General features: G+C 45.4%; 1 protein-coding gene across 1 annotated transcript in view; it reads left to right on the plus strand.

Annotated features, from left to right (window-relative positions):
* The window catches only part of LOC139583303 (voltage-gated inwardly rectifying potassium channel KCNH2-like), a 344586-nt gene extending 321183 nt beyond the window's left edge, over positions 1–23403 (plus strand). Inside the window, exons 10-16 of the mRNA XM_071414218.1 lie at positions 1930–2182; positions 13560–13753; positions 13983–14085; positions 14272–14574; positions 15243–15420; positions 22060–22261; positions 23047–23403. Of these exons, the coding sequence (XP_071270319.1) occupies positions 1930–2182; positions 13560–13753; positions 13983–14085; positions 14272–14574; positions 15243–15420; positions 22060–22261; positions 23047–23376 (1563 nt within the window). The 3' untranslated portion in view covers positions 23377–23403. The remainder of the gene's footprint in view (positions 1–1929; positions 2183–13559; positions 13754–13982; positions 14086–14271; positions 14575–15242; positions 15421–22059; positions 22262–23046) is intronic.
* Positions 23404–24032: the final 629 nt, after the last annotated feature.

Here is a 24032-nt window from a genome sequence, read left to right on the forward strand (position 1 = left end):
CGCCATTTTTTTTTTAAATACTAAAAATATTTAATTTCATGAAATCACAAGTGCAATATACCAAAACACAGCTTAGCTTGTTGTTAATCCACATGTCGTGTGAGATTTTGAAAATATGCTTTACAGCGAAAGCAATCCAAGCGTTTGTGTGAGTTTATCGATCACTAGACAAAACATTACAAACAGCTAGCAGCAATGTAGATTGGTCACGAAAGTCAGAAAAACAATAAAATGAATCGCTTACCTTTGATGATCTTCGGATGTTTGCACTCACGAGACTCCCAGTTACACAATAAATGTTCCTTTTCTTTGATAAAGATTATTTTTATATCCAAAAACCTCCATTTGGTTGGCGCGTTATGTTCAGTAATCCACAGGCTCAGGCAGGTCATGAAGGGCAGACGAAAATTCAAAATAGTATCCGTAAAGTTCGTAGAAACATGTCAAACGTTTTTATAATCAATCCTCAGGTTGTTTTTAACATAAATAATCGATAATATTTCAACCGGACGGTAAATTATTCAATACAAGAGAGAAAGAAAATTTGAGCTACCACTTTCGCGCGCATCAACTAATCGAAGGACATCTGGCAGTCCACTGACGCGATTTGATAATTCTCGCTAATTTTTCAGAATAAAAGCTTGAAACTCTGTCTAAAGACTGTTCACACCCTGTGGAAGACATAGGAAAAGGAATCTGGTTGATATCCCTTTAAATGGAGGAAAGGCAGGCAATGGAACAGGGATTTCTCAAAATAAGAGGCACTTCCGGGTTGGATTTCCTCAGGTTTTCGCCTGCAAAATCAATTCTGTTATACTCACAGACAATATTTTGACAGTTTTGGAAACTTTAGAGTGTCTTCTATCCTAATCTGTCAATTATATGCATATTCTAGCATCTGGGCCTGAGAAATAGGCAGCTTACTTTGGGAACGTTATTTTTCCAAACATAAAAATACTGCCCTCTAGCTTCAAGAGGTTATTAATGAATGATGACCTCATTAGTCTAACTGAGCTGGATTGGTTGGATAGAGATGGACTAGAGTAGAGTATTAAGGTTTAAGAAGAGGGGGTGTTTCCAGACGTTGGTCTGGTCTGACAGCTTTGTCCCAGAGTCACATATACATAAACCTTCTGCTCCTTCATCTGAAATGTAATTCTGTCTCCTTGTTAGAATGGGGAAATCATTAATAAGGCTTGTAGTATTCATTATATTAAAAATATTTTAAAAGCCTTACAAGTCCTGTGAAAGTATATCAGCAGATTGCTGACTAAATATTGCAGTTGTTTTGGGTTAATATTTGCTTGGATGCTACGTATCAGACAACTACATTTTTTTTACAGAATATTTGTATGTTTGTTATTCAGCAGTGATGTCTCAGTTGGTAGAGCGTGGTACTTACAACACCAGGGTTGTGGGTTTGATTCCCACAGGGGACACGTAAGAAATATGTATCCACTCAATACATTCTGTAAGTTGCCCTGGATAAGGGTGTCCTGTAAATATCTAGCTATGCTGCTGCCTTTTAGTTAGTATCACCCTCTCTCCCCCGACCCCTCTCCCTCCCCCTACTCTCTCTCTATCCCCCTCCCTCCATCCTCTCTCCCACTCTCTCTCTCCCTCTCTCTCTCTATCCCGCTCCCTCCACTCTCTCCCCCCCTCTCTCTCTATATCCCTCCCACTCTCTCTCTATCTCCCTCCCTCCATCCTCTCTCCCACTCTCTCTCTCCCTCTCTCTCTCTATCCCCCTCCCTCCATCCTCTCTCCCCACCAACCCCCTCCATTCCCCTTTCTCTCCCCCCTCTCTCCCCCACCCTCTGTCTTCCTCCCCCTTTCTCTCCCCTCTCCCTCCCCCACATCATTCCCTCCCCCACCATCTGTCTTCCTCCCCCTTTCTCCCTCCCCCCTCCCTACCTCTTTCTCTACCAGGTGTTGAAGGGGTTCCCAGAGTGTCTCCAGGCTGACATATGCCTCCACCTTAACCGTACACTCCTGGAGAACTGCAAGGCCTTCAAGGGCTCCACGAAGGGCTGTCTGCGGGCCCTGGCCATGAAGTTCAAGACCACCCACGCCCCGCCTGGCGACACCCTGGTGCACGCCGGCGACGTGCTCACTGCCATCTACTTCATCTCCCGTGGCTCCATCGAGATCCTCAGAGGCGACGTGGTGGTGGCCATCTTGGGTGAGGATGATAGACAGGAGCTACTGTCAATCCAAATAGTATAGATTCTACTACGACTAGTGTTGACCCAAATAGTATAGATTCTACTACGACTAGTGTCAACCCAAATAGCATAGATTCTACTATGACTAGTGTCGACCCAAATAGCATAGATTCTACTACGACTAGTGTTGACCCAAATAGTATAGATTCTACTACGACTAGTGTCGACCCAAATAGCATAGATTCTACTACGACTAGTGTCGACCCAAATAGCATAGATTCTACTACGACTAGTGTCGACCCAAATAGTATAGATTCTACTATGACTAGTGTCAATCCAAATAGTATAGATTCTACTACGACTAGTGTCGACCCAAATAGTATAGATTCTACTACGACTAGTGTCGACCCAAATAGTATAGATTCTACTACGACTAGTGTCAATCCAAATAGTCTAGATTCTACTACGACTAGTGTCGACCCAAATAGCATAGATTCTACTACGACTAGTGTCAACCCAAATAGTATAGATTCTACAACGACTAGTGTCGACCCAAATAGTATAGATTCTACTACGACTAGTGTCGACCCAAATAGCATAGATTCTACTACGACTAGTGTCAACCCAAATAGTATAGATTCTACAACGACTAGTGTCGACCCAAATAGCATAGATTCTACTACGACTAGTATCAACCCAAATAGCATAGATTCTACTACGACTAGTGTCGACCCAAATAGCATAGATTCTACTACGACTAGTGTCGACCCAAATAGTCTAGATTCTACTACGACTAGTGTCGACCCAAATAGTCTAGATTCTACTACGACTAGTGTCGACCCAAATAGCATAGATTCTACTACGACTAGTGTCGACCCAAATAGTCTAGATTCTACTACGACTAGTGTCGACCCAAATAGTCTAGATTCTACAACGACTAGTGTCGACCCAAATAGCATAGATTCTACTACGACTAGTGTCGACCCAAATAGCATAGATTCTACTACGACTAGTGTCGACCCAAATAGTATAGATTCTACTACGACTAGTGTCGACCCAAATAGCATAGATTCTACTATGACTAGTGTCGACCCAAATAGTATAGATTCTACTACGACTAGTGTCGACCCAAATAGCATAGATTCTACTACGACTAGTGTCGACCCAAATAGCATAGATTCTACTACGACTAGTGTCGACCCAAATAGTCTAGATTCTACTACGACTAGTGTCGACCCAAATAGTATAGATTCTACTACGACTAGTGTCGACCCAAATAGTATAGATTCTACTATGACTAGTGTCGACCCAAATAGCATAGATTCTACTACGACTAGTGTCGACCCAAATAGTATAGATTCTACTACGACTAGTGTCGACCCAAATAGCATAGATTCTACTACGACTAGTGTCAACCCAAATAGTATAGATTCTACTACGACTAGTGTCGACCCAAATAGTATAGATTCTACTACGACTAGTGTCGACCCAAATAGTCTAGATTCTACTACGACTAGTGTCGACCCAAATAGTATAGATTCTACTACGACTAGTGTCGACCCAAATAGTCTAGATTCTACTACGACTAGTGTCGACCCAAATAGTCTAGATTCTACTACGACTAGTGTCGACCCAAATAGTATAGATTCTACTACGACTAGTGTCGACCCAAATAGCATAGATTCTACTACGACTAGTGTCAACCCAAATAGTATAGATTCTACTACGACTAGTGTCGACCCAAATAGTATAGATTCTACTACGACTAGTGTCGACCCAAATAGTCTAGATTCTACTACGACTAGTGTCGACCCAAATAGTATAGATTCTACTACGACTAGTGTCGACCCAAATAGCATAGATTCTACTATGACTAGTGTCGACCCAAATAGTATATATTCTACTATGACTAGTGTCGACCCAAATAGCATAGATTCTACTACGACTAGTGTTGACCCAAATAGCATAGATTCTACTACGACTAGTGTCGACCCAAATAGCATAGATTCTACTACGACTAGTGTTGACCCAAATAACATAGATTCTACTACGACTAGTGTCGACCCAAATAGTATATATTCTACTATGACTAGTGTCGACCCAAATAGCATAGATTCTACTACGACTAGTGTTGACCCAAATAGCATAGATTCTACTACGACTAGTGTCGACCCAAATAGTATAGATTCTACTACGACTAGTGTTGACCCAAATAGCATAGATTCTACTATGACTAGTGTCGACCCAAATAGCATAGATTCTACTACGACTAGTGTCGACCCAAATAGTCTAGATTCTACTACGACTAGTGTCGACCCAAATAGCATAGATTCTACTACGACTAGTGTCGACCCAAATAGCATAGATTCTACTACGACTAGTGTCGACCCAAATAGCATAGATTCTACTACGACTAGTGTCGACCCAAATAGCATAGATTATACTACGACTAGTGTCGACCCAAATAGTATAGATTCTACTATGACTAGTGTCAATCCAAATAGTATAGATTCTACTACGACTAGTGTCGACCCAAATAGTATAGATTCTACTACGACTAGTGTCGACCCAAATAGTATAGATTCTACTACGACTAGTGTCAATCCAAATAGTCTAGATTCTACTACGACTAGTGTCGACCCAAATAGCATAGATTCTACTACGACTAGTGTCAACCCAAATAGTATAGATTCTACAACGACTAGTGTCGACCCAAATAGTATAGATTCTACTACGACTAGTGTCGACCCAAATAGCATAGATTCTACTACGACTAGTGTCAACCCAAATAGTATAGATTCTACAACGACTAGTGTCGACCCAAATAGCATAGATTCTACTACGACTAGTATCAACCCAAATAGCATAGAGTCTACTACGACTAGTGTCGACCCAAATAGCATAGATTCTACTACGACTAGTGTCGACCCAAATAGTCTAGATTCTACTACGACTAGTGTCGACCCAAATAGTCTAGATTCTACTACGACTAGTGTCGACCCAAATAGCATAGATTCTACTACGACTAGTGTCGACCCAAATAGTCTAGATTCTACTACGACTAGTGTCGACCCAAATAGTCTAGATTCTACAACGACTAGTGTCGACCCAAATAGCATAGATTCTACTACGACTAGTGTCGACCCAAATAGCATAGATTCTACTACGACTAGTGTCGACCCAAATAGTATAGATTCTACTACGACTAGTGTCGACCCAAATAGCATAGATTCTACTATGACTAGTGTCGACCCAAATAGTATAGATTCTACTACGACTAGTGTCGACCCAAATAGTATAGATTCTACTACGACTAGTGTCGACCCAAATAGCATAGATTCTACTACGACTAGTGTCGACCCAAATAGCATAGATTCTACTACGACTAGTGTCGACCCAAATAGTCTAGATTCTACTACGACTAGTGTCGACCCAAATAGTACAGATTCTACTACGACTAGTGTCGACCCAAATAGTATAGATTCTACTATGACTAGTGTCGACCCAAATAGCATAGATTCTACTACGACTAGTGTCGACCCAAATAGTATAGATTCTACTACGACTAGTGTCGACCCAAATAGCATAGATTCTACTACGACTAGTGTCAACCAAAATAGTATAGATTCTACTACGACTAGTGTCGACCCAAATAGCATAGATTCTACTACGACTAGTGTCAACCCAAATAGTATAGATTCTACTACGACTAGTGTCGACCCAAATAGTATAGATTCTACTACGACTAGTGTCGACCCAAATAGTCTAGATTCTACTACGACTAGTGTCGACCCAAATAGTATAGATTCTACTACGACTAGTGTCGACCCAAATAGCATAGATTCTACTATGACTAGTGTCGACCCAAATAGTATATATTCTACTATGACTAGTGTCGACCCAAATAGCATAGATTCTACTACGACTAGTGTTGACCCAAATAGCATAGATTCTACTACGACTAGTGTCGACCCAAATAGCATAGATTCTACTACGACTAGTGTTGACCCAAATAACATAGATTCTACTACGACTAGTGTCGACCCAAATAGTATATATTCTACTATGACTAGTGTCGACCCAAATAGCATAGATTCTACTACGACTAGTGTTGACCCAAATAGCATAGATTCTACTACGACTAGTGTCGACCCAAATAGTATAGATTCTACTACGACTAGTGTTGACCCAAATAGCATAGATTCTACTATGACTAGTGTCGACCCAAATAGCATAGATTCTACTACGACTAGTGTCGACCCAAATAGTCTAGATTCTACTACGACTAGTGTCGACCCAAATAGCATAGATTCTACTACGAATAGTGTCGACCCAAATAGCATAGATTCTATTACGACTAGTGTCGACCCAAATAGTCTAGATTCTACTACGACTAGTGTCGACCCAAATAGCATAGATTCTACTGCGACTAGTGTCGACCCAAATAGCATAGATTCTACTACGACTAGTGTCGACCCAAATAGTATAGATTCTACTACGACTAGTGTCGACCCAAATAGCATAGATTCTACTACGACTAGTGTCGACCCAAATAGTCTAGATTCTACAACGACTAGTGTCGACCCAAATAGCATAGATTCTACTACGACTAGTGTCGACCCAAATAGCATAGATTCTACTACGACTAGTGTCGACCCAAATAGTATAGATTCTACTACGACTAGTGTCGACCCAAATAGCATAGATTCTACTACGACTAGTGTCGACCCAAATAGTCTAGATTCTACTACGACTAGTGTCGACCCAAATAGTATAGATTCTACTACGACTAGTGTCGACCCAAATAGTATAGATTCTACTATGACTAGTGTCGACCCAAATAGCATAGATTCTACTACGACTAGTGTCGACCCAAATAGTATAGATTCTACTACGACTAGTGTCGACCCAAATAGCATAGATTCTACTACGACTAGTGTCAACCAAAATAGTATAGATTCTACTACGACTAGTGTCGACCCAAATAGTATAGATTCTACTACGACTAGTGTCGACCCAAATAGTCTAGATTCTACTACGACTAGTGTCGACCCAAATAGTATAGATTCTACTACGACTAGTGTCGACCCAAATAGTCTAGATTCTACTACGACTAGTTTCGACCCAAATAGTCTAGATTCTACTACGACTAGTGTCGACCCAAATAGCATAGATTCTACTACGACTAGTGTCGACCCAAATAGCATAGATTCTACTACGACTAGTGTCAACCCAAATAGTATAGATTCTACTACGACTAGTGTCGACCCAAATAGTATAGATTCTACTACGACTAGTGTCGACCCAAATAGTCTAGATTCTACTACGACTAGTGTCGACCCAAATAGTATAGATTCTACTACGACTAGTGTCGACCCAAATAGCATAGATTCTACTACGACTAGTGTTGACCCAAATAACATAGATTCTACTACGACTAGTGTCGACCCAAATAGTATATATTCTACTATGACTAGTGTCGACCCAAATAGCATAGATTCTACTACGACTAGTGTTGACCCAAATAGCATAGATTCTACTACGACTAGTGTCGACCCAAATAGTATAGATTCTACTACGACTAGTGTTGACCCAAATAGCATAGATTCTACTATGACTAGTGTCGACCCAAATAGCATAGATTCTACTACGACTAGTGTCGACCCAAATAGTCTAGATTCTACTACGACTAGTGTCGACCCAAATAGCATAGATTCTACTACGACTAGTGTCGACCCAAATAGCATAGATTCTACTACGACTAGTGTCGACCCAAATAGTCTAGATTCTACTACGACTAGTGTCGACCCAAATAGCATAGATTCTACTATGACTAGTGTCAACCCAAATAGTATAGATTCTACTACGACTAGTGTCGACCCAAATAGCATAGATTCTACTACGACTAGTGTCGACCCAAATAGCATAGATTCTACTACGACTAGTGTCGACCCAAATAGCATAGATTCTACTATGACTAGTGTCAACCCAAATAGTATAGATTCTACTACGACTAGTGTCGACCCAAATAGCATAGATTCTACTACGACTAGTGTCGACCCAAATAGTCATAGATTCTACTACGACTAGTGTCGACCCAAATAGTCTAGATTCTACAACGACTAGTGTCGACCCAAATAGTATAGATTCTACTACGACTAGTGTCGACCCAAATAGCATAGATTCTACTACGACTAGTGTCAACCCAAATAGTATAGATTCTACTACGACTAGTGTCGACCCAAATAGTATAGATTCTACTACGACTAGTGTCAACCCAAATAGTATAGATTCTACTATGACTAGTGTCGACCCAAATAGCATAGATTCTACTACGACTAGTGTCAACCCATATAGCATAGATTCTACTACGACTAGTGTCAACCCAAATAGTATAGATTCTACTATGACTAGTGTCGACCCAAATAGTATAGATTCTACTACGACTAGTGTCAACCCAAATAGTATAGATTCTACTACGACTAGTGTCAACCCAAATAGTATAGATTCTATTATGACTAGTGTCGACCCAAATAGCATAGATTCTACTACGACTAGTGTCAACCCATATAGCATAGATTCTACTACGACTAGTGTCGACCCAAATAGCATAGATTCTACAACGACTAGTGTCAACCCATATAGCATAGATTCTACTACGACTAGTGTCAACCCAAATAGCATAGATTCTACAACGACTAGTGTCGACCCAAATAGTATAGATTCTACTACGACTAGTGTCGACCCAAATAGTCTAGATTCTACTATGACTAGTGTCAACCCAAATAGTATAGATTCTACTACGACTAGTGTCGACCCAAATAGCATAGATTCTACTACGACTAGTGTCGACCCAAATAGTATATATTCTACTATGACTAGTGTCGACCCAAATAGCATAGATTCTACTACGACTAGTGTTGACCCAAATAGCATAGATTCTACTACGACTAGTGTCGACCCAAATAGTATAGATTCTACTACGACTAGTGTTGACCCAAATAGCATAGATTCTACTATGACTAGTGTCGACCCAAATAGCATAGATTCTACTACGACTAGTGTCGACCCAAATAGTCTAGATTCTACTACGACTAGTGTCGACCCAAATAGCATAGATTCTACTACGACTAGTGTCGACCCAAATAGCATAGATTCTATTACGACTAGTGTCGACCCAAATAGTCTAGATTCTACTACGACTAGTGTCGACCCAAATAGCATAGATTCTACTACGACTAGTGTCGACCCAAATAGCATAGATTCTACTACGACTAGTGTCGACCCAAATAGTCTAGATTCTACTACGACTAGTGTCGACCCAAATAGCATAGATTCTACTATGACTAGTGTCAACCCAAATAGTATAGATTCTACTACGACTAGTGTCGACCCAAATAGCATAGATTCTACTACGACTAGTGTCGACCCAAATAGCATAGATTCTACTACGACTAGTGTCGACCCAAATAGCATAGATTCTACTATGACTAGTGTCAACCCAAATAGTATAGATTCTACTACGACTAGTGTCGACCCAAATAGCATAGATTCTACTACGACTAGTGTCGACCCAAATAGCATAGATTCTACTACGACTAGTGTCGACCCAAATAGTCTAGATTCTACAACGACTAGTGTCGACCCAAATAGTATAGATTCTACTACGACTAGTGTCGACCCAAATAGCATAGATTCTACTACGACTAGTGTCAACCCAAATAGTATAGATTCTACTACGACTAGTGTCGACCCAAATAGTATAGATTCTACTACGACTAGTGTCAACCCAAATAGTATAGATTCTACTATGACTAGTGTCGACCCAAATAGCATAGATTCTACTACGACTAGTGTCAACCCATATAGCATAGATTCTACTACGACTAGTGTCAACCCAAATAGTATAGATTCTACTATGACTAGTGTCGACCCAAATAGTATAGATTCTACTACGACTAGTGTCGACCCAAATAGTATAGATTCTACTACGACTAGTGTCAACCCAAATAGTATAGATTCTACTATGACTAGTGTCGACCCAAATAGCATAGATTCTACTACGACTAGTGTCAACCCATATAGCATAGATTCTACTACGACTAGTGTCAACCCAAATAGTATAGATTCTACTATGACTAGTGTCGACCCAAATAGTATAGATTCTACTACGACTAGTGTCAACCCAAATAGTATAGATTCTACTATGACTAGTGTCAACCCAAATAGTATAGATTCTATTATGACTAGTGTCGACCCAAATAGCATAGATTCTACTACGACTAGTGTCAACCCATATAGCATAGATTCTACTACGACTAGTGTCGACCCAAATAGCATAGATTCTACAACGACTAGTGTCAACCCATATAGCATAGATTCTACTACGACTAGTGTCAACCCAAATAGCATAGATTCTACAACGACTAGTGTCGACCCAAATAGTATAGATTCTACTACGACTAGTGTCGACCCAAATAGTCTAGATTCTACTATGACTAGTGTCAACCCAAATAGTATAGATTCTACTACGACTAGTGTCGACCCAAATAGTATAGATTCTACTACGACTAGTGTCAACCCAAATAGTATAGATTCTACTACGACTAGTGTCGACCCAAATAGTCTAGATTCTACTATGACTAGTGTCAACCCAAATAGTATAGATTCTACTACGACTAGTGTCAACCCAAATAGTATAGATTCTACTACGACTAGTGTCGACCCAAATAGTCTAGATTCTACTACGACTAGTGTCGACCCAAATAGTCTAGATTCTACTACGACTAGTGTCGACCCAAATAGTCTAGATTCTACTACGACTAGTGTCGACCCAAATAGTCTAGATTCTACTACGACTAGTGTCGACCCAAATAGTCTAGATTCTACTACGACTAGTGTCAATCCAAATAGTATAGATTCTACTACGACTAGTGTCGACCCAAATAGCATAGATTCTACTATGACTAGTGTCAATCCAAATAGTATAGATTCTACTACGACTAGTGTCGACCCAAATAGTCTAGATTCTACTACGACTAGTGTCAATCCAAATAGTATAGATTCTACTACGACTAGTGTCGACCCAAATAGCATAGATTCTACTATGACTAGTGTCAATCCAAATAGTCTAGATTCTACTACGACTAGTGTCAATCCAAATAGTATAGATTCTACTACGACTAGTGTCGACCCAAATAGCATAGATTCTACTATGACTAGTGTCAATCCAAATAGTATAGATTCTACTACGACTAGTGTCAACCCAAATAGCATAGATTCTACTATGACTAGTGTCGACCCAAATAGTCTAGATTCTACTACGACTAGTGTCAATCCAAATAGTATAGATTCTACTACGACTAGTGTCAACCCAAATAGCATAGATTCTACTATGACTAGTGTCGACCCAAATAGTATAGATTCTACAACGACTAGTGTCAACCCATATAGCATAGATTCTACTATGACTAGTGTCGACCCAAATAGCATAGATTCTACTATGACTAGTGTCGACCCAAATAGCATAGATTCTACTATGACTAGTGTCGACCCAAATAGTATAGATTCTACAACGACTAGTGTCAATCCAAATAGTATAGATTCTACTACGACTAGTGTCGACCCAAATAGTATAGATTCTACAACGACTAGTGTCAATCCAAATAGTATAGATTCTACTATGACTAGTGTCGACCCAAATAGTATAGATTCTACAACGACTAGTGTCAACCCATATAGCATAGATTCTACTATGACTAGTGTCGACCCAAATAGCATAGATTCTACTATGACTAGTGTCGACCCAAATAGCATAGATTCTACTATGACTAGTGTCGACCCAAATAGCATAGATTCTACAACGACTAGTGTCAACCCATATAGCATAGATTCTACTATGACTAGTGTCGACCCAAATAGCATAGATTCTACTATGACTAGTGTCAACCCAGATAGCATAGATTCTACTACGACTAGTGTCGACCCAAATAGCATAGATTCTACTACGACTAGTGTCGACCCAAATAGCATAGATTCTACTACGACTAGTGTCGACCCAAATAGCATAGATTCTACTATGACTAGTGTCGAACCAAATAGCATAGATTCTACTATGACTAGTGTCGACCCAAATAGCATAGATTCTACTATGACTAGTGTCGACCCAAATAGCATAGATTCTACAACGACTAGTGTCAACCCATATAGCATAGATTCTACTATGACTAGTGTCGACCCAAATAGCATAGATTCTACTATGACTAGTGTCAACCCAGATAGCATAGATTCTACTACGACTAGTGTCGACCCAAATAGCATAGATTCTACTACGACTAGTGTCGACCCAAATAGCATAGATTCTACTACGACTAGTGTCGACCCAAATAGCATAGATTCTTCTATGACTAGTGTCAACCCAGATAGCATAGATTCTACTACGACTAGTGTTGCATGTATCAACCTAAAGGGGAAGGAGTAGAAAACTGAATGTGGTATATTCAGAGTTTCAGATATGTACCAGGGATCTAAATAAATAAAGATGAACCAACAGAGACATCTACTGGCAACAATTGGTCCTACTTGTACGTCATATAGTTTCAAGAACTGGGCACTCAAGAGGGGGAAAGGCTATCTCATGTAACAAGCACTAGTACTGTGGACGAATTTGAATTATTTCAAATCTTTAGGTTTGCCGTTTGACTTCCCAGTAATATAAAAATGTAGGACTGTTTATCATTTGCATTTTTTAACATACAGTACCAGTCAAAAGTTTGGACACACCTACTCATTCAAGGGTTTTTCTTTATTTTTACTATTTTCTACATTGTAGAATAATAGTGAAGACATCAAAACTATGAAATAACAGATATGGAATCATGTAGTAACCAAAAAAGTGTTAAACAAATCAAAATATATTTTAGATTTTAGATTCTTCAAAGTAGCCACCCTTTGCCTTGATGACAGCTTTGCACACTCTTGGCATTCTCTCAACCAGCTTCACCTGGAATGCATTTCCAGCAGTCTTGAAGGAGTTCCCACATATGCTGAGCACTTGTTGGCTGCTTTTCCTTCGCTCTGCAGTCCAACTCATCCCAAACCATCTCAACTGGGTTGAGGCCAGGTCATCTGATGCAGCACTCCATCACTCTCCTTCTTGGTCAAATAGCCCTTACACAGCCTGGAGGTGTGTTTGGGGTCATTGTCCTGATGAAAAACAAATGATAGTCCCACTAAACACAAACCAGATGGGCTTGGTGTATCGCTGCAGAATGCTGTGATAGCCACGCTGGTTAAGTGTGCCTTGAATTCTACATAAATCACAAGTAAGTGTGTCCAGACTTTTGACTGGTACTGTATGTAAAATACGGTACTATGTCCTCTCGTCTCCCACAGGGAAGAATGACATATTTGGCGAGCCTATCAACCTGTACGGGCGGGCTGGAAAGTCCAATGCCGACGTGAGAGCTCTGACCTACTGTGATCTCCATAAGATCCACAGAGAGGACGTCCTGGAGGTGTTAGACATGTACCCTGAGTTCTCCGACCACTTCTGGATGAACCTGGAGATCACCTTTGACCTCCGGGATGTGAGTGTGTCCTCTGCCCTGATTGCAAGAACTTTTCCTCATATCTTAACTTCACGACCATAAAAAATGTATATTCAAATATGAATTGATGAATACAAATTAGGGAATTAATGAATTTGAAAATTATTTCCATTGTGCATTCCTATGGAACAGCTATTTTACACATTGATAAGTCCTTTATCATCAGTGTGTGATTTTTCAAGATGTTTTGCTTTGTTAATCCCTGCAGGCCAATATGATTCCTGGCTCTCCAGAAAGTGACAACTCAGACTGTGTAGGATTCAACAAACTACGCAGACGCAAATTATCATTCCGGCGCCGGACAGAGAAGGGTAACCACCACATTCCCTTCCACTCCTTCGTCTCTGTTTATGAGAGCTAATATTATTACCCATTGTTTCTCTCTCGGTGATGCCCAGAGGAACACCCGCTATCCACGCTTAGTTGTAGGTCACAAATCAACTTTTCCGATTCCATCCAGTGTGTCACCATCTGTCCTTCCCTGTTTCGTCTCTCAGACGACGCCGATGCAGGAGAGAATAAAACGGAGAGATCCCACAAGCCAGTTCGGCGTAGACGGAAGGAGGCGGCCAGTAAGAAGGGGGTGGGGCTTAAGCCAGACTGGGAGGGACCTCGGAGTTCAGTGTCCACCCACTCCAGCAGTGGTGAGGGGGAGGAGTCTGTGGTTACATGCCCCGCCCCTCAGTCAGCTCTGCATGAGATGTCCCCGACTCAGGCCACCTCTCTGATCTTTAGGGACAATCCCGAGGGGGAGGGGGAGGGGGACCAGAAGGGGGGCAACACCTGCAATGCACTCTCAGGTGGGTCTGGGCACACACACAGACACACAGACACACAGACACACAGACACACAGACAGACAGACAAACAAACACACAGACAAACAGACAAACAGACAAACAGACAAACAGACACACAGACAAACAGACACACAGACAAACAGACACACAGACACACAGACAGACACACAGACAAACAAACAAACAGACACACAGACACACACACAGACAAACAGACACACAGACACACAGACACGCAGACACACAGACACACAGACACGCAGACACACACACACACAGACACACAGAGAGACAAACAGACAGACACACACACACAGACAAACAGACACACATACATACAGACACACACACAGACACACAGGCACACACACAGACACACACACACAGACACACACACAGACAAACAGACACACATACACAGACACACACAGACGCACACACAGACAAACAGACACACAGACACACACACACACACAGACAGACACACAGACAAACAGACACACAGACACACAGAGACAAACATGGACACACACATGGACACACATACACACACAGACACACACAGAGACACACAAACAATATAAAACAATAACAAACTTCTTACCCTATTCTCCCTCTCTCCCCTCTCTCCCCTCTCTCCCCTCTCTCCCCTCTCTTCTTCACAAACAGGAGCATTTTCAGGAGTCTCAAACATCTTCAGTTTCTGGGGGGAGAGTCGGGGCAGTCGTGAGTACCAGGAGTTGCCGCGCTGCAGCCTGCCTTCCTCTCCCCCCCTCAACAGTATCAGCCGCAGGCAGCGCACCGAGCTGGACAACAGACTGGACCTGCTGCAGCAACAACTCAACAGGTACAGAGACATGTAGAGACAGAGACATGCAGGGACAGAGACATGCAGGGACAGAGACATGCAGGGACAGAGACATGCAGGGACAGAGACATGCAGGGACAGAGACATGCAGAGACAGAGACATGCAGGGACAGAGACATGCAGGGACAGAGACATGCAGAGACAGAGACATGCAGGGACAGAGACATGCAGGGACAGAGACATGCAGAGACAGAGACATGCAGGGACAGAGACATGCAGGGACAGAGACATGCAGGGACAGAGACATGCAGAGACAGAGACATGCAGGGACAGAGACATGCAGGGACAGAGACATGCAGGGACAGAGACATGCAGGGACAGGGACAGAGGGACAGGGCACAGGGGAAGGGGCAGAGGGGCAGGGGCAGGACAGGGGCACAAGGACAGAGACAGGGGCAGGACAGGGGCACAGGGACAGAGACAGAGGCAGGGACAGGGGAAGGGACAGTGACATGCAGGGACAGAGACATGCAGAAACAGAGACATGCAGGGACAGAGACATGCCGGGACATAGACATGCAGGGACAGAGACATGCAGGGACATGCAGGGACAGAGACATGCCGGGACAGAGACATGCAGGGACATGCAGGGACAGAGACATGCCGGGACATAGACATGCAGGGACAGAGACATGCAGGGACAGAGACATGCCGGGACATAGACATGCAGGGACAGAGACATGCAGGGACAGAGACATGCAGGGACAGAGACATGCAGGGACAGAGACATGCCGGGACATAGACATGCAGGGACAGAGACATGCAGGGACAGAGACATGCAGGGACAGAGACATGCAGGGACAGAGACATGCAGGGACAGGGACAGAGGGGCAGGGGCAGGACAGGGGCACAAGGACAGAGACAGGGACAGGACAGGGGCACAGGGACAGAGACAGAGGCAGGGACAGGGGAAGGGACAGGGACAGAGACAGGGGCAGGATTGGGGCACAGGGGCAGAGACAGGGGCAGGACAGGGGCACAGGGACAGAGACAGGGCAGGGACAAGTGCAGGGACAGGGGCAGGGATAGGGGCAGGAACAGGGGCACAGGGACAGAGACAGGTGCAGGGACAGGGAAAGGGCAGGGACAGGGGCACAGGGACAGAGACGGAGACAGAGACAGGGGAAGGGGCAGGGACAGGGACAGGGGCAAGACAGGGGCACAGGGACAGAGACAGAGGCAGGAACAGGGATAGGGGCAGGAACAGGGGCACAGGGACAAAGACAGGGGCAGAGATAGGGGCAGGAACAGGGGCAGGGACAGAGACAGGGACAGAGACAGAGACAGGGACAGGGGTACAGAGACAAGGGCAGGATAGGGGCAGGAACAGGGGCACAGGAACAGAGACAGGTGCAGGGACAGGGAAAGGGCAGGGACAGGGGCAGGGGCACAGGGACAGAGACGGAGACAGAGACAGGGGAAGGGGCAGGGACAGGGACAGGGGCAAGACAGGGGCACAGGGACAGAGACAGAGGCAGGAACAGGGATAGGGGCAGGAACAGGGGCACGGGGACAAAGACAGGGGCAGAGATAGGGGCAGGAACAGGGGCAGGGACAGAGACAGAGACAGGGACAGGGGTACAGAGAAAAGGGCAGGATAGGGGCAGGAACAGGGGCACAGGAACAGAGACAGGGACAGAGACAGGGGCACAGGGGCAGAGACAGGGGCAGGGACAGGGCCAGGAGCTCAGAGACAGGGACAGGGGCAGAGACAGGGGCAGGACAGGGGCACAGGGACAGAGACATAGGCAGGGACAGGGGAAGGGACAGGGACAGAGACAGGGGCAGGGGCAGGATTGGGGCACAGGGGCAGAGACAGGGGCAGGACAGGGGCACAGGGACAGAGACAGGGCAGGGAGAAGTGCAGGGACAGGGGCAGGGATAGGGGCAGGAACAGGGGCACAGGGACAGAGACAGGTGCAGGGACAGGGAAAGGGCAGGGACAGGGGCAGGGGCACAGGGACAGAGACGGAGACAGAGACAGGGGAAGGGGCAGGGACAGGGACAGGGGCAAGACAGGGGCACAGGGGCAGAGACAGAGGCAGGAACAGGGATAGGGGCAGGAACAGGGGCACGGGGACAAAGACAGGGGCAGAGATAGGGGCAGGAACAGGGGCAGGGACAGAGACAGGGACAGGGGTACAGAGACAAGGGCAGGATAGGGGCAGGAACAGGGGCACAGGAACAGAGACAGGTGCAGGGACAGGGAAAGGGCAGGGACAGGGGCAGGGGCACAGGGACAGAGACGGAGACAGAGACAGGGGAAGGGGCAGGGACAGGGACAGGGGCAAGACAGGGGCACAGGGACAGAGACAGAGGCAGGAACAGGGATAGGGGCAGGAACAGGGGCACGGGGACAAAGACAGGGGCAGAGATAGGGGCAGGAACAGGGGCAGGGACAGAGACAGAGACAGGGACAGGGGTACAGAGACAAGGGCAGGATAGGGGCAGGAACAGGGGCACAGGAACAGAGACAGGGACAGAGACAGGGGCACAAGGGCAGGATAGGGGCAGGAACAGGGGCACAGGAACAGAGACAGGGACAGAGACAGGGGCACAGGGGCAGAGACAGGGGCAGGGACAGGGCCAGGAGCTCAGAGACAGGGACAGGGGCAGAGACAGGGGCAGGACAGGGGCACAGGGACAGAGACATAGGCAGGGACAGGGGAAGGGACAGGGACAGAGACAGGGGCAGGGGCAGGATTGGGGCACAGGGGCAGAGACAGGGGCAGGACAGGGGCACAGGGACAGAGACAGGGCAGGGACAAGTGCAGGGACAGGGGCAGGGATAGGGGCAGGAACAGGGGCACAGGGACAGAGACAGGTGCAGGGACAGGGAAAGGGCAGGGACAGGGGCAGGGGCACAGGGACAGAGACGGAGACAGAGACAGGGGAAGGGGCAGGGACAGGGACAGGGGCAAGACAGGGGCACAGGGGCAGAGACAGAGGCAGGAACAGGGATAGGGGCAGGAACAGGGGCACGGGGACAAAGACAGGGGCAGAGATAGGGGCAGGAACAGGGGCAGGGACAGAGACAGGGACAGGGGTACAGAGACAAGGGCAGGATAGGGGCAGGAACAGGGGCACAGGAACAGAGACAGGGGCAGGGACAGAGACAGGGGCACAGGGGCAGAGACAGGGGCAGGGCCAGGAGCTCAGAGACAGGGACAGGGCCAGGAGCTCAGAGACAGGGACAGGGGCAGAGACAGGGGCACAGGGGCAGAGACAGGGGCAGGGACAGGGCCAGGAGCTCAGAGACAGGGACAGGGGCAGAGATAGGGGCAGGAACAGGGGCACCGAGACAGAGACAGGGGCAGGATAGGGGCACAGGGGCAGAGACAGGGGCACGGGGACAGAGTGGCTAGGACAGAAGGGCAGGGGCACAGGGACAGAGGGGCAGGGGCACAGGGACAGAGACAGGGCAGGGACAGAGACAGGGGAAGGGAAAGGGACAGCGACAAGGGCAGGGGCTGGACAGGGGCACAGGGACAGAGATAGGGTCAGGGACAGGGGGACAGGGGCACAGGGACAGAGACAGAGACAGGGGCAGGACAGGGGCACAGGGACAGAGACAGGGGCAGGACAGGAGCACAGGGACAGAGAGAGGGACAGGAGCAGGGACAGAGACAGAGACAGTGGCAGGAGAGGGGCAGGAACAAGGGCAGGACTGGATGGTTTTACATCTTACCGTTGTTTCACTTGGGTTGAGATCTGGTGACTGAGACAGCCATTGCATATGGTTTATGTCGTTTTCCTGCTCATCAAACCATTCAGTGACCACTCCTGCCCTGTAGATGGGAGCATTGTCATCTTATGGAGGCATAGTGCAGCATTTTTATACATGACCCTAAGCATGATGGTACAGTGCAATCGGAAAGTTTTCAGACCCCTTGACTTTTTCCACATTTTGTTACGTTACAGCCTTGTTCTCAAATGGATTCAATTGTTTGTTATCATCAATCTACACACAATAGCCCATAATGACATCACAATACCCCATAATGACATCACAATACCCCATAATGACAAAGCAAAAACAGTTTTTTTGAAAGTTCAGCAAATTTATTAGAAATAGAAAACTGAAATAACGTAACAAAATGTGGAAAAAGTCAAGGGGTCTGAATACTTTCCAAATGTTTGTTAATTGCTTAATTAACTCAGGAACCACACCTGTGTGGAAGCACCTGATTTCATTATACACTGAACAAAAATATAAACTCAACATGTAAAGTGTTGGTCCCATGTTTCATGAGCTGAAATAAAATATCCCTGAAATGTTCAATACCCACAAAAAGCTTATTTCTCAACAATGTTGTTTTTCATCCCTGTTAAGATAATCCATCCACCTGACAGGTGTGGCATATCAAAACGCTGATTAAACAGCATGATCATTACACAGGTGCACCTTGTGCTGGAGACAATCAAAGGCCACAGATATCTCAAGTTTTGAGGGAGCGAGCAATTGCAGGAATGTCCACCAGAGCTAATGCCAGAGAATTAACTGTTAATTGCTCTACCATAAGACGCCTGCAACTTTGTTTGTGAGGATTTGGTAGAATGTCCAACTGGCCTCACAACTGCAGACAATGTGTCACCACGCCAGCCCAGGACCTCCACATCCGGCTTCTTCACCTGCAGGATTGTCTGAGACCAGCCAGCCGGACAGCTGATGAAACTGTGGGTTTGCACAACTGAAGAATTTCTGCACAAACTGTCAGAAACCTCAGGGAAGCTCATATGCGTGCATGTCGTCCTCACCAGGGTCTTGACCTGACTGGAGTTTGGTGTCGTAACCGACTTCAGTGGGCAAATGCCCTCACCTTCAATGGCCACCGGCACGCTGGAGAAGTGGGAGAGTGGTTTGCTGATGTCAACGTTGTGAACAGAGTGCCCCATGGTGGCAGTGGGGTAATGATATGGGCAGGCATAAGCTATGGACAACCAACACAATTGCATTTTATCGATGGCAATTTGAATGCACAGAGATACTATGACGAGATCCTGAGGCCAATTATCATTCATCCTCCACCATTACCTCATGTTTCAGCACGATAATGCACGGCTCCATGTCGCAAGGATCTGTACACAGCTCCTGGAAGCTGAAAATGTCCCAGTTCTTCCATGGCCTGCATACTCACCAGATATGTCATCCATTGAGCATGTTTGGGATGCTCTGGATTAACGTGTTCCAGTTCCTGACAATATCCAACAACTTTTCAACTTTTCAACTTACACGGCCATTGAAGATGAGTGGGACAACATTCCACAGGTCACAATCAACAGCCTGATCAACTCTATGTGAAGGAGATGTGTCGCGGGGCATGATGCAGATGGAGGTCACACCAGATACTGACTGGTTTTCTGATTCACGCCCCTACCTTTTTTGTTAAGGTATCTGTGCATATCTGTATTCCCAGTCATGTGACATCCATAGAATGAATGTATTTCAGTTGACTGATTTCCTTGTATGAACTGTAAAATCAGTAAAATCGTAGAAATTGTTGTGTTTATATTTTTTGTGTTGGTGTCTCTCATTTACTCCAGTGTTTCCGTTATTTTGAGAGATACATGATATAATTCATTCAGGTCAGAAACAGAGATTTAGGAGAGTGGCTTTAAGGCTGTAAAATCACAGGCCACATATCAGTGGGATGTATTGCTACTGATAAAGATCAAACCATTAGCTGCAGCTGAAAGCGCCTGATTAAAACTCACTCTGTATGATATAAGAGATCTAGTAGGACAACTATGCTGTAGCCCTCTGACAAAGCACAGCTGCTCCATTATCCCTAGCATCACTGTGTCTGCTACAAGTCTGTCCCCTGTCAGAGTAATGGGGAGCTAATAGGTCTGGTACTCCCCCCTCTCTCTTAAACCCTACCTCACCGTTACTCTGTCTGATTCTGACATAGACGTCTCCTCTCCCTCTCTCTTAAACCCTACCTCACCGTCACTCTGTCTGATTCTGACATAGACGTCTCCTCTCCCTCTCTCTTAAACCCTACCTCACCGTTACTCTGTCTGATTCTGACATAGACGTCTCCTCTCCCTCTCTCTTAAACCCTACCTCACCGTCACTCTGTCTGATTCTGACATAGACGTCTCCTCTCCCTCTCTCTTAAACCCTACCTCACCGTCACTCTGTCTGATTCTGACATAGACGTCTCCTCTCCCTCTCTCTTAAACCCTACCTCACCGTCACTCTGTCTGATTCTGACATAGACGTCTCTCTCTCTCTCTCTCTCTCTCTCTCTCTCTCTCTCTCTCTCTCTCTCTCTCTCTCTCTCTCTCTCTCTCTCTCTCTCTCTCTCTCTCTCTCTCTCTCTCTCTCTCTCTCTCTCTCTCTCTCTCTCTCTCTCTCTCTCTCTCTCTCTCTCTCTCTCTCTCTCTCTCTCTCTCTCTCTCTCTCTCTCTCTCTCCCTCCCTCCCTCCCTCCCCCCTTCAGTGGAATAACTGTTACTTGACTCCCCTATGCTCTTGTCCAGTCAGTGTCTATTGTGTCAATGAGGTCAAAGGTCCTGTAGTAGGCTGAGGCTTTGCCTGCATGTGTGTTCCTGTGTGTGTTCCTGTGTGTGTTCCTGTGTGTGCTTATGTATGTTTGTGTGTCTCTCTCTTCAGGCTGGAAACGAGGATGTCGGCAGACATCGGGGCAATCATGCAGCTACTACAACGTCAGATGGCCCTTGTGCCCCCAGCCTACAGCACCGTGTTGTCTCCCCCTCAGGCCTCACCCTACCCTGGTCCCGGACCTGGTCCTGGATACAGGCTTGTGCAGCCTGTCACCACCCTGGAGTCAGAGGCACTGGCTTCATTCTCCCAGGTACTACACGCATACAGGACATAGACCAACCCGGTCTAAGAGCATTTCATATGATTCTGTACCTCAATCCCAGAAACTCTGTTTAGTGTGATGTGTTACGTTTCGTATGGTATGTGTTCATTTGTGGATATCCATCATCCATTTAGTATGAAATACAATTCGTATGATACAGTATGTTACGAATTGCAATTAATAATATGATATGTTACAAATTCCATCTTGTTGTGGCTAACATTAGCTAGGTTGCTAGCAAACTCTCCAATGTTAAGGTTAGGGTTAGGATAAGGGTTAGCTAAAAGGGTTAAGGTTAGGGTTAGGATAAGGGTTAGCTAAAAGGGTTAAGGTTAGGGTTAGCTAACATGCTAAGTAGCTGCAAAGTAGCTAAAAAGTAGTAAGTAGTTGCAAAGTAGGTAAAATGCTAAAGTTGTCCGTGATGAGATTCGAACACTTAAACTTTGGGTTGTTAGATATTCAGGTTACACGGCCACCCATCCATCCCGACCAACCACCCTCCTTTCATTTTTACCTAAAGTGACCTTCTATCTTATGTAACCATGCAAAACATAAAATATCATACTAATTTGAATGTCCTGTATTTTTTGTTTACTATGTTACGTCTAGTCATTGAGACCAGTCTGGATAGACACGTACATGCAGATACACCTGTAGACGCTCAAAATGCCTGAACATGCACTCATACACACGGATGTACACGTGTGCACACACCCACACACACTCTCTATACAGTCTTCACTAAATCCCTCTTTGCTGCGTCTATCCTCCAGGACTTTGAGGAGTTCCCCAGCAAGTCATGGGACTCTGTCCGCAGCCCTGCTGAGCTACACCCCGATGACTGGCCTCTGGATTGCCCAACCGAGACACGACGAGCCCCCTCTGGACTGGGCAGCCTGGAGCTAGACCTAGGGGTTGGGGAAAGGTTGGGGTCAGGGGTGTGGGCAGGTTCAGGAACGGGGTCAGTGGCAGAGGTGGGGGCAATTGCAGGGGCGAGTGGGCTGGACCCTGATGTCCAGCGGAGGCTCTCTCTGCCTGAGCCACAAATGCACCTAGACTCACAGACACCGCAGAGGCACAGCTCTGACCCTAGGGGGAGCTAATGAGCAGGGGAAGGAGGAGAAAATGGACAGAGAGGGAGAAGAGTGGTATCTCTGTTTTCCCTTCTCTCACGGGGGGGGGGGGGGGGGGGGGGCTTTCCTCCCTTCGACCTCTGGAACCTCACCTACAGGCTCTGAGTGAGCCTCACCTCTGACCTCTAACCTCTGACCTGGGGAGAAACCTTGTTGGGAAAGGGGGATGTCTCTCCCTTTCAGGGCTCCCTTCCCCTACCCGGTTCCTAAAGTTACCACAACGTTACCACAAGGTTACCAAACCCACAGGCGGAAAGAGAGAGGGGAGCAAGAGCATCCTGAACTCCACTCTGACCTAAAGAAATGACTACAGAACAAACACATGACTGGTTCTGTTCAGAAACATCCCTTTACTGCTCTATCCAGGAGTGCTGAGCAAGGTCGGTTTGGTTTCGATTTCCTTATTTTAAACATCACTTATTAACCATAATTTATTCACATTACTTTACTTTTAATAAAATATTTTAGTTGTTGTGTTTATTGCATTAGTTTAATTTGATGACTGTATTACTTCATTCCAAGTCATCATCTCATCTCTATAGAGCTGCTGTCTGACAACATCACTATTTCAGTAGTTCTTCAAAGTAACTAAGGCATTGTTTTATGACTGCTGAATACCAACTATC

The sequence above is a fragment of the Salvelinus alpinus genome, chromosome 8 (genome assembly GCF_045679555.1).
Source record: "Salvelinus alpinus chromosome 8, SLU_Salpinus.1, whole genome shotgun sequence".
NCBI classification, from domain to species: domain Eukaryota; kingdom Metazoa; phylum Chordata; class Actinopteri; order Salmoniformes; family Salmonidae; genus Salvelinus; species Salvelinus alpinus.